Genomic DNA, 12,126 nt, shown 5'->3' on the forward strand with positions numbered 1-12,126 from the left:
ATCTATGGTTTTGATCAAATACATACAGATAGGTAGCCTAGATCTAGAACTCAATTGATACCTGAATCTCTTGGAATTTTGGTTCAAACTCCTCTCTACTGCTAATGAGAAATATGTTCCATATCTGAGTGAAAACATTAGAAATCCTATAACATCAGTTTTCAAACCACAAGAAAATAACTTATGATCACTGACAAAATCCTGCTGGATACGTCAAAGATACTAAAGCTTTAGACAAATATGGTTTGATAAATTGTTGATCACATAACAACTGCAGCAAGTGGGATCAGCATAATGCAAGCAGTCATTCTGCCAAGTTTAGACTGGCAAATTGGCCTTTGTCCCACTGCAAAAGTTCTCTATGCAATTGGCTTTATTAAATTTTAAAGGGACCTCTCCAAGTGATGAGATTTATAATTTAAATTATAATCCAAGTTTGATGTTAAAGAGGAGTAGCACAGACACCTCAATTTAGCATATTTCTGAGTTATTTTTAGCTAACTATTTGAAAAATAGTTGAAAAACTATTTTTATCTCAATAAATGCAAATAAAATTTAATTGTGCTAATTCAGCATCCTCCTTTTAAAGGTTTATTTTTAAAGTGGATGGAGAAATGCACACATGCTTTCAGTATTCATGTTCCTTAGCAAGCTCAATGACCTACTGAAGGATTGATGGGTGTTTCAAAAAATCAATGTCTATGCAGATTTCACAACTTCAGAGAGAATAAATAGTGTGAGAATAGGTTCCTGCACAGTTTATTTGTGGTCTTGGATTCAGAGAAACTATTAAAGTACTTATTCTCATCAGACTTCCCACTTAGAGTTGTTTCTTAGGATTTGGGGTGACAATTTCTACTGAATTTCTTTCTAGCTATATCAACATGAAGCATGACATCTCTCAGTAGTTTTTTAACCCAAACATTAAGTATATTTACTTGGTTTCTTCAAAGTTGCAAGAATAATCACAAAAAGCTCAGGCCTGTGAATCTCTGTGCATGGAATTCTCTTCAGCTTCAACTGATGTTTTATCTGTGAGCAGTCTGGAGATTTTCTTCCCCAAATTAAACTGGATTCAGACTCATTTCAGTCTCCTAAAATCCCAAAACACAGACTATGATTTTCAATGGTAGCTGTGGTGAGGAGAAGTGTCATGTCTATATTAAAAAAGCTTTAAAAGTTTGATTTTCAGAGTGCTCTGCACTCTGAAAAATCAAGACCTTTCAGAGGTATCCCAGTTTAAATGACTGAACTTCAGAGACTTTTAAGACATGGCTTTTGTGCTTAAAATAAAATGAAAAAGATAATCTCAAGCTGCACCAAGGGAGATACAGGCTAGAATTAAGGAGGAAGTTTGTCACAGAAGGAGTGGTCAAATACTGGAATCATCTACCCAGGGAGGTGGTGGAGTCACCATCCCTCGATGTGTTTAAAAAAAGACTGGATGTGGCGCTTGGTGCCATGATCTAGTTGAGGTTAGAACATGGGCTGGACTCAATGATCTTAAAGCTCTCTTCCAACCTAGAATTTCTGTGATTCTATGATGGCACTGCTGGATGGGTCCGTTAGTGCTCCAGCCCCGGCGGGGTCCTGCAGTGGCAGGGATGGGAGGATGTCACAGACATCTTTTATGAAAAATCCTTTCCTTGGGATTTTTTCTCCTGGGAAGCTGAGAGGCCTGAGAAACAAAATGTAAACAATGGTTATCTGCTGCTGTGGAATGCAACAGGTGCATCTGTGATTGGTCTCATGTGGCTGTTTCTAATTAATGGCCAATCACAGTCAACTGGCTCAGACTCTGCCTGAGCCACAAGCCTTTGTTATCGCTCTTTCTTATTCTATTCTTAGCTAGGCTTCTGATGAAATCCTTTCTTCTATTCTTTTAGTATATTTTTAATATAATATATATAATAAAATAATAAATCAAACCTTCTGAAACATGGAGTCAGATCCTCATCTCTTCCCTCATCCTGGGACCCCTGTGAGCACGGTCACAGGAGGAGGCAGCTCCAGCTGCTGCCCGAGCACGGGAAGGGAGCGGGAGCCGCAGCCCCAGCCCGGGCACGCTGCCCCCGGGCCAGCCACCATCCTGGGACAGCGACACTGCACCCCAAGGTCCCTTCCAACCCAGGCCATTCCACGATCCATGGAAACACTGCAATACCTCCATGTGCATGGAGCAAAGTTTATAAATACAGGGATGTTTTGATAACACTTGGGGTTTGTTGACATTTGTATTAATGATTGTTAAATCATGAGGGGAGATAACAGGACAGATAAGAAAATGGAGTTTGTCCCTGTACTTATTTTTATTTATTATTTATGCTTATGGACATGTTTATAATGTTCCTATAGGTATGGATATTATTATACATTCGTTTATGGATGAGACGTACAATCTTTATGAATCTGCCAGGCTCTGGGAGATTTACTTCCTCAGAAAATGATGGTTCTGATGTATATCATGGTAGGCATTGGTGTAGTATGGGGTGGTACTGAGTATTACCTGAATGGGTGCTTCAAGTGAGATACCTGCTCTTGCACCTTGTTAAAAGAGGGCCTAATTCTAGGAAATAAAACTGTCTGTCCCACATGAGTTGCAAATTTCTCCAGTGTTGTGGTGTCATTCTTTGGTTTAATAGAGTGACTTGTAGTACTGACTTAAATAAAACAACTGCAAAATACTGACATAATTTAGCTCCACCTCAAAGCATTTTAGAGCTGCCATTTTTTGATTTGGTCTCATTCTCTCAGAGCAAATTTCATAACAATTAATGTTTTTACAGTATTGAACACTTTTTTTTCTTGATTCCTGTAAACAGTAACTTCTCCTGTACCATCCCTTGTGATGGTTTATGAGCTATTTGGCTTTTTTAAAGAAAATATTTATGGCCATTTTTGTCCACAGTGTTTCTGCCTTTCACTAACATTTTCCAATTCATTAAATCTTAAATTTATAATTTTATATGTATGTATTTATGTTTTTCCCTATGCATAATTATCTTCGTTATCTGAAAATTGTATTTCATGTTTAATCCCTCTTGCTCCTCATAATTATCATAGGTTTTTCACCTTCAGCCCATGACCTTTTTGTGCCTTATTTTTATTTATTTTGACATATTATGTGATTTGCTTCATTTCTTTTTGTATCAAAAGAATCTTACTAAACCTGCCTAGAATCTACTGTATTATTGTGCTTGTGAAATTCTTCTGTGGGTAACGATGGACTCATTCTGTCAGTAAAACCTTATTTCCACAGAAAGCATTTGGAACTGCAAATCCAAAAGCTCAGCCCCAGTCCCGAGTGCTTTTCCTTGCCCAGCTCCCGCCGTCCCGGTTCCAGGGATGCCGAGGAGCGCCAGCAGATGGGGCTGGAACGCTGCACAGGGAAGCGCTCCCGGCACGGAGGGAGCATCGGCACAGGGCAATGCCGGTGGGTCCGAGCACCGCTGAGCTCCGCTGTCTGCTGCACTTCCAGAGGAGGAGGCCCCGCTGCAGGAGGAGCCGGGAGGCGGAGAAGAGGCCCCGCGAGTTGTGGATTTGGAGCAGCTGGTGCCCGTGGGGGGCGTGTTCCACATCTCTGTCCTGCGGCTGCCGCCCCAGGCCCAGGACGTCGGGGACTGGGTCATGGTGGAGGTGAGGGAGGACAGGGAGCAGCCCCTGGGGTTTGTCACTGCTGTCACATGCACTGCACACGAGCTCTGAGAGCAAACTGACCAAGCGAGGTTTGCAAATCATCAGTTTTTCACACGTGAAAGGTGGGAGCGCAGTGGTACCAAACCCCACTGCTGGTTCAGCTCCAGGCCCTGCAGGCTGGCTGAGGACTGTGGGCACGGGGTTCTGGTTTCCTCTAGCACCGACCTACCCCACAGAGGGCACTGTGGAGCTGGAAACCTTTAATAAGCACAATTCCCAAAAGGCCAAACCCAGAGGGCAGGGGAAGAGGCCCAGGATGTTCATTCCCAGCCCCTGTGGCCTCCCCTTCCCTCTGGCCCTGTGGGACAGTGCAATCGCAGCCGCCTTTGCCTGCCCTGCTCCCGGTGCCCGGGGCTCTGTGAGGAATGGCCGAGCCCCGCTGGCCCTGCCCTGAGGGCGCTGCAGCAGCTCAGGAGGGGCCCAGGGCCTCCCAAGGCTGCTCCTCCACTGCCTCCAAAGCTGGGCTTGGACACCTGCAGGGTTAGCAAACCACTTTAAATGGGTGTTAAAAAGCTTCGCAGTGTTAGATGAACTCAAAGAAAAAACCTGCGTTTTCTGATGAACCCCTTATCTGTCCTTTTCCTCTCTTGCCAAAGCTGCTGGATGTTGGACTGGAGGAGTATCCATATTCCCCAGGAAAGGCTGAAGATGGCACACAGGAAGCAGTACAGATCACCCTGAGGCTCCCTGATAATGTGATTTATTTTAAAGTGCCTGTGCTAGCCCGATGGGATCCTGCAGGTCTGAACTTAAGACATAAATTTATTTCAAATTTGAATAGTGGAATTTATACCTGAGTTAGACTCTTGTTACAGTCCAGCTGTAAAGATAAGGGCCAGTTTGGAGCCCAGAAATAGCTTGGGGATGGCAATTTTAACTAAAAAAAAACAAACAAACAAAAAAAAAAAACAAACAAAAAAAAAAACCCCAAAACCTAAAACCAAAAACCACTAAAAACCCCCAAATAAATTATTACTTTTTTTGGTTTTGTTTACTTCAGCATTACTGCCAGAAGCCTTCCATGTACATCTTTCCATCCTCTTTGTCCCGGCCAATGGTGGAGAACTGATGGCATCAGCAAGATAACCTATGAAGCAGAAAAAAAGAGCATCACCTTCAGCATGGGTGGCTTTTCTACAGTAGCCCTTCTCCAGGATGCTCACCTGAACCTGCCCTATCAGGCCTGGGAATTGCACCCTACTGGTGTGGATGAAGGCCTCTTCACAATTACTGCAGTCTTTGCAACCATTCAGATACAAATTAAGGTACTGTCAATCATTTTTTAATCAAACATTTGCAGATAAAATCCCCCATAATTACTACAATGTCCCTGATTAAGAATTTGGGATGCTTCTACGAGAGCAATTTGAATCTCTCTTCCTTTCCAAGCACTGCACTGGTTATTTAATGTCAGTTATTTACTATGAGAAATAGCACATTTCACATAGCAGAAATGTGCATTTGCTCTGGAAAGTTTCAGTCAGTGCTTTGCTGCTGGTTTTGCCTTGCTGCATTCAAGCCTGTTCCCCCTCTTAGAGAGCTGAAAAGTTCCTCTCTCCTCCAGCTCTACCAAGAGAAATACAGGGAGTTCTGGCAGCCCACTACCCATGCTCCTTGTTTCTTCCCAAAGTTCAAGCTACTCATGATTATCCATCTGTTCATTGGTGTATAAATCAGTACACCAGGGTCATTTCTGATTCCTACCAAGGCTGGCTTTCTTCAGGATCTGTAAATGAAAGGTCACAGCCCAGAGTAGCAGATGATGTGGGTAATACCCAGCATAGCAAAACTATCAGTATTTGAAGCCTAACCCAGAAAGGAGCTTCCATGACCAGTAAGTTGCTTTCACTGGTTTGTACAACAGGATAATCAGTGTATGTTGTCTTCAGTAGTGGTGGAAGAGGAGGAGGTGCTTTCCCACATCACAGGGAAATGGATGAGTCCTCTTGCCCTCAGAGCAGCTTTGAAAAGAGCTGGAGTGAACATTTTCCCAGCAGAGCACTCTCCCAAGTATGTCCCTGTGCCCAGGAAGGTGAGTGCCAGAGGTTCCTGGTGGCTTTTCCCCGTTTTCACTCAGGTCAGCCTTTGCTGCCCTGGGAGCTGCTGTGCTGCCAGCTGAGGCAGGGCAGAGCAAAGCAGGCTCTGGCCCTGCTGGAGCACAGGGAGAGGAGAGAGATGTGTTTGTCTGGTTTGTGTTGTCCCTGCAGGGTCCCCTGGCAGAAGTGAGGGCCTATGAACAGATGGCTCTGCTGGCAGCTGCTTTTGCTTTTGCTCACAGCAAGTGGAACAGAGAAGTGGGGCCAGAGCAAGTCATGTTCAAGGTTTGTGGAGTCCCAAAGTTCCAGGGCAGGCCAGCATTGAGCCCATCCCCAGCTAAAACAATCAACTCACCCTGGTGGCTTCAGCCCCTGCCCCAGTTCAGTGTCACAGGCTGCCCCTGAGAGCTCTCAGGGACACAAACCTCAGCAGCAAAGACACGTGCTAAGGAAAATGGAACTGAGAAGTCACCAAGGGAGGCTTTAGCCAGAGCTGGGGTGACAGAGCTTCATGCTCTCCAGAGGCCCCTTGAGAATCAGCTTCTGCTCTGCCAGCTTTGTAAAGAACTGCTGGGACTTTGTTCCTGCCTGTAGGGTTTCTTTTGCTCCCTGCTGCAGGGGAGGCAGTGAGCAACCTCTCTGTTGGTTTGTCTCCACCTGTGAACTAAAACACATGGTTAAAACTTCTGCCAGCCAGACAAACACCCCCAGGTGTGGCTGGAGAAAGGCAGCACACCCCACTGTGAGAGCTGCAGTGGCTGTCTCTCACTCAGGTTAAATGCATGGGACACAAATATTGGAATTTGTGCTCTGACAGTGGCACAGGCTTCACCTCAGGGCATTTCTTCCTGCAATAGGTGAGTGAACATCTGACAGCAGGTTCTGCCAAAGGCAACCACTGGTCTCTTTTGATGTTCGATGGTGAGAAAGTGCAACACCTCAAACTCACTGAAACCAGTGAAGCTTTTTCAGAAGAGGTGCGAGAAGAGTCTGAATTTCACTCCACACTCTACCATATGGTCAAGGAGTGCCAGCAATGAAGCCATGGAAAAAGTGGAAAGAGCTGGCTGCATGTTCATTGATTCTGTGTATCAGCTGCTCCTTGCTACCAGTCTTAGCATACTCTTAGATACTACTGCATGCTTTCTTTCAAAACTTTATTATCAAAAGCTTTCAATAAAGTTACACTTCAAGTCTTAAATACTTTTCTATTCAAAACATTGAAACAGGTTCTGAAATGCAAACATTTTATCTTTGTTCAAGCAAAATAAATTCTTTATTCACTTGTGGCTAGACCACCTAGACATGTTTATTGTTAGCTATGTTCAAAAAATTGCTGTTCTTTTGTAAACCTCAGAGCTGAGATCCTTCTAGCTGCTTTTAAAGAGGACTTTTGTCAGAATAGGAAATATTTTTTTTCAGTTCAAGTCATGCTTTAAAGAAAAAAAAACTTCATCTGTCCCCAAAAATACCCACAGCCCACCAGAACAAACCCAGACAAGTAACCTTAAATAAGGCCAGCTTCAGCTCCTGTCCTGCAGGGCGCAGCCCCGGCAGCAGAGCCGGGGTTACATCGGGGGAGGGCCGAAGTGCCGCAGTCTGACGTAGGGCCACAGCAGCTGCTGCAGCGTCCTCCAGGCATTCCCACTGCACACGGGGGCTGCATCTGCCGGCCTCTGCAGGGACAGCCCCACCAGGAAGCTGGTGAGAGCAGCCAGCAGGACCAGGAGGGACATGGACGCCCAGAGGGTTTTGTTGGCGTTGCAGAAGGAAGCCTTGAGGTGGGATGCCTGCGCTGATATCGAATTGTACCTGGGCAGGGCAGGAAAGCACAGAGCCCTTCAGGCTTTCCCCAAAACGAGCAACTCTTCCCACCCCACCCAGCCTTGGAGCAAACTAGATCCCACAAACATCAAGAGTGACAGGTTGTTACTGTTTTGGGAGCTGTGCAGGGGGAGCTAAACTGTTCTGAGTTTAAAATACTGTCAAGGAAGCAAATTCTTGATAAGCTGGCCCAGCTCAGCCATCCACCCATGCTTCCTGTTCCTCACACTGTTCTGCAAAGTATTCACAAAAGCTGCCTTGAAAGAGCAGCATGAAATCTTGCTCCTAGAAAGCACTGAAAGTTCTGGCCTTTTGTTTGAACCCTCTTCTCAAGTGCACCTCCCAAACATGCCTTTAACTTGTGAAAGAAACTTACATTGACTCCAGGGTCCATTTGGGTGGGTGTTTTCCTTTTTCAGAGACACTTTCCTTCCTAGTTGGTTGTTCCTGTACTTCAGCAGGTGATTCCAACTGCTCATTCCTGTAAACAAGAATCAACAGCTCCAAAGCTTTGCCAAATTCACAACAGCTTGGCTTTATAGCCCTGACCAGGTGGTGAATTAAAAGCTCATTAAAAACTAAACCAGCACACCTGGGAGGAGGCTGCTGCTGAACTTACTTGGTTTCAAAAGGCTCCTCTTCATACTCTGCCCAGGAATAGGTGCTGAGGAACCTCTGCAGCGAAGGGCGCTTCTCGCTCGGCTTCACCCCTAGCCTGCCCCTGCCAGGTGTTAAACACATTTGCCTGATTTTCCCCAGCAGATAGAGAGCAGTAAATCAGAAATTTAGCAGCAGCCTACTCATTTGGTTAACCACAAATAACTTACAAATTTATTTGCTTGAAATTAGGACCATTAAAAAAAACCCCAAATGAAATAAAACAAAACTACAGATCCACCTGCTGTAGATATTTAGATTTCACATTTTAGTTCTAAAGCAAGAAAGTTGTGGGATTTTTTTTTAAAGCTCTCAATGCTCAATAAATAAAAAAGGTGAGCTCATAAGGCTCATTTACCTATTACAGCACATTAAACTAATGTGAAAGGTGTAGCCTAAACAATATTGTACCCCAAGATGCTCCATAAACTGCTTCCTACAGGCACAGAGTTGAAAAGTATTTGCCCTATTCAAAGACAAGCCCAGGTGACTTTACCAACTGCTTGATCTCCTGCTGAATCTGTCACTCCGTTCATCCCCATCAGGTTCGTGGAACTGGGCCTGGAAGAGAAGTTTGCCACGTTTACTGTACTGGCATTCTGATGCTTCATCCCAGCCAGTTTTGGAGAGGTGAAGCACCTCAGCATCCCTCCAGCAGCCCCTACTTACCAGTGGCACCCCAATCCCTGCATTCCCAGCGCTCCTGGGCACTGTTGCAATGCTAACTCTCCGCAGGGCTGACGAGGGCTACACAAATAAGAGGCATTACTGGCTCTTAGCAAGGCACAACTGGGTTACCCACTGAGCACACAAAATACCATCTGGTTTGTGCAGGCTATATTAAAAAAAGAGGTGCTGACACCTAGCGTGAAGCGACACACAAAGAATCCAATCTCAAGTGCAGATCAAATCAGCTCTTTCAAGCAGCATCTTTCCACAGTAAGTGCTTTCTGCCCATCTGAGTGAGGCTGCCTGCACAGCTTCCAGAAAAATACCAACACTGAAGGTAACTAAATTCCCCTAACCTGGCTCACAGGAATTCCTACACTCAGCAGTTTGAACTGCTCCCATATTTTTGTGCTAAACCCTCCTTTAATTCCAAGAGAACCACGCATCATTTCTTAACCAGTGAGTGAGAGCCCAACCACTTCTCCTTCATCTTCTAAGGGGGACCACTTAGAAGGTTGGTGGGGTGCCTGAAAAGTAGATCATGTTTGATGACACCAGCCTATATTTGTGACAGAAAAGCACCAAGTCAAGCATGCAGCAGAGCACCAGCACAAAAAAAAAAAAAAAAAAAAAAAAACAAAAAACAAAGAAAAACACACATACACTTTAAAAATTGAAATTTCATGTAAGGACCATTACCTTAAAGTTAAAAGGACCTGGTAGCTTCTTATTCATAGATTCATCTGTAAAGAGATCAGACATCAGAGCTTTACAGGAGGATCTTTGCTGCTTACAGGAGAGCAGAGTTTAATTTGCAGCCTAAGGTTTGACTTTCTGCTGTGTTTAAGCAAAGCACTCTCAGAAAGCAGAAATGAGGTCTCAGGAAAAAGCTTCCTATTTCATTAAATAAGTTCATAACATTCACACATTACCCATCCTCTGCAAGCATCAGCTTCTGTAATTATCATCGAATATATTCCATTATTGAGTTCCTGTTACAGGACTGTCTTTCACAGTCAGGACTGCAATCCAAAAGGGTCCTGCAAGGATTTCATGGTGTGGAAGACTTCCCTTTTGGCACTTAAAAAACACATCCTATTTTTCAGAAGAGTTTAATACTGGCAAAGCAACAAGTGCACAACACTGGCTGCAAACCTGGCAGCTTAGAAGGGGAAATAGATGCCCCCTGCACTTAAGGGGTTTTTAATTTCCAATGTAGAAAGGGTGCAGGTGTAGAGAGCAGCCAAAGCTCAGCTACCTAGAAATAGCTACTGTGAACAAGCACCTAAACTTACTGCTCACAAGGAAGAAGACTATCACCAGCACATGCCATGCCCTTTGCTGAAAGCCAGGACATAGTTGTGTGCTTGCAGTGGTCCCCCACACACAGCCTGAGACCCATGACAGTTTAGGTTCAAGTTTAATTTCAGAGAGCTGCTTTTAATAGTGTTAATAGATGGCTGTCCCCCCCCCCCCCCTTCATTTTTAGAGGAGGTGACAAAACCACTGTATAATTCTGTCACCCAACATGTGAAGGGATTATAGGACTATTCTGCAGCTATAAGGGCCTGTCTGGCAGGTGCTAGAGAGGGGAAAGAGGCTTTTCCTGGTTACCTCTGTCTCCAAGGGAGCTGAAGGATCTCTCGTTCTGGAGCAGGACCTGCTTGAGCTCCTCAAGCTCAGCGTGCTCTTTGGCGTACATGCGCTTCAGGTTCTCCACGTGCTGGATCATCACCTCCACAGCCTTGCTCACCCGGCTCTCCTGAGGGAGCAGGGAAAGCAGCAGCTCTCAGGAACGGCCTCATGTTTGGAGATTTCCCCCTCAAGCACCTGCTCTCCTCTGCTATCTCACTTTTATCCTCCTTTTCAAAGCTTCAATAAATCCCTGTCCTGACACATGGTACACAGGTTTCATTTCTCTGGAGATCACTCTTGTTGGAAAATCAATCAATCTTCAGTTTGCCAAGCTCTTACAACTCATCATCATCACTTCCTCTGATCTGCAGTCGCATCTGCCACCATGCCTTTGCTGGTATTGCCAAGTCATTTTTATGCTGCCCTGGGGTATTATACACAATCACACCTAACATTTGAGCAGGACTTGGTCGTTTGGCTGATTAGCTGCCCTTTCCATAAGGCACAGAACCACCTTTGCAGCATTAAGGCCATTGTTACCACACTGCTTGGTATTCTGTACATCTCACTGCTGCAAAGTCTTTATTGTTTAGTTTTTTTCAACCAGAACCTTATTTCTGCTGTGGGTTTTTGCACAATTCTAGTGCAGCATGGCTGCTCTCCGTGCCTTGGATTCCTTATAAGAACACAGAGAGAAGAGAAGGCCAGGACTAAGGTGTCCTGAGCAGTCTACACTACACACACCAGATTCCCAAATGCAATCTTGGAACCATAAGCCCAGCAAGATGTGGCCATCCCTTTGCAGCTAGAAGCTTTTAGCTTTGTACAAAGTACTTTTGATGGAAAGTGTTACCTGATTAATAGCTCCCAACATCTCTGCTCTGCTGGCAACTCGAGCTGCATATTGGCTAAGGAACTGCAGGCTTTTCTGCAGCTTCTTAATGATCTCCTGTGCCTGGTTATCTTCTTCACACAAAGGAACTAAAGCCTAAGAGCACACATTGGTAAGAAAACTGGTGTGAATTATGAACAGAGAATGAAGTTTGAGCTGATGACACTGAGGAGCTGCATTCAGGCCCACATCAACATCCCTATTCAGTGCAACTTGAATAGAGAGCTCCAGTGGGCAGAGACTGGAGCACAAAAGCAGTTGAAGCAGGGGTCAGATGTTTGTGCAACAGAAAAATTGCCTGCTGCCTGCGCATGCAATACACTTGGATCAGGGCTACCCTTCATAATCTCTCATATTTCAACTGCATTGCTCCAGAACTTCATATTTGCTCATCATGCATCCCATGCACACACCCCACTTTAAAGAGCTGTTTTAAGAGACACTCACATCTACTTATCCCATCCACCCTACCAGCCCTGGCCTTACCTCTAACATATTCACAGCATTTGTGATCTCCTTTTTCAAGTTTTCTTCAGCCAGGTCTCGGGACCTCTCTTCAAGCTTCACTCTTTTGTCCAAGGTAAACAAGTCACATTTAAAACCTAAAGACAGCCTCAGAAATTCAGCCTGTTGTGGGAGAAAAGATTTCAGAGGAATCCAAGTGATGCAGAAGTTTAGTAGATTTGGACACTGATATGACATTTGGGGCTATACCCT

General features: G+C 44.8%; 2 protein-coding genes across 2 annotated transcripts in view; one reads left to right on the top strand and one right to left on the bottom strand.

Moving 5' to 3' along the window:
• The first annotated feature begins 3,222 nt into the window (after positions 1–3,222).
• On the top strand, positions 3,223–6,932 carry LOC131082984 (dynein axonemal intermediate chain 7-like). Its single transcript, XM_058023263.1, is given in 8 exon segments — positions 3,223–3,235; positions 3,455–3,636; positions 4,293–4,434; positions 4,744–4,961; positions 5,561–5,728; positions 5,904–6,017; positions 6,590–6,759; positions 6,761–6,932. Coding segments are annotated over 8 exon segments (1,179 nt in total).
• The window catches only part of LOC131082985 (inositol 1,4,5-triphosphate receptor associated 2-like), a 36,736-nt gene continuing 31,472 nt past the window's right edge, over positions 6,863–12,126 (bottom strand). The window contains exons 32-40 of the mRNA XM_058023264.1: positions 11,896–12,036; positions 11,371–11,505; positions 10,497–10,644; positions 9,582–9,625; positions 8,883–8,960; positions 8,710–8,774; positions 8,176–8,277; positions 7,933–8,037; positions 6,863–7,544 (exon numbers count right to left, since the gene is read on the bottom strand). Of these exons, the coding sequence (XP_057879247.1) occupies positions 7,301–7,544; positions 7,933–8,037; positions 8,176–8,277; positions 8,710–8,774; positions 8,883–8,960; positions 9,582–9,625; positions 10,497–10,644; positions 11,371–11,505; positions 11,896–12,036 (1,062 nt within the window). The 3' untranslated portion in view covers positions 6,863–7,300. The remainder of the gene's footprint in view (positions 7,545–7,932; positions 8,038–8,175; positions 8,278–8,709; positions 8,775–8,882; positions 8,961–9,581; positions 9,626–10,496; positions 10,645–11,370; positions 11,506–11,895; positions 12,037–12,126) is intronic.

This window comes from Melospiza georgiana, chromosome 4 (genome assembly GCF_028018845.1).
Source record: "Melospiza georgiana isolate bMelGeo1 chromosome 4, bMelGeo1.pri, whole genome shotgun sequence".
Taxonomy (NCBI): Eukaryota; Metazoa; Chordata; class Aves; order Passeriformes; family Passerellidae; genus Melospiza; species Melospiza georgiana.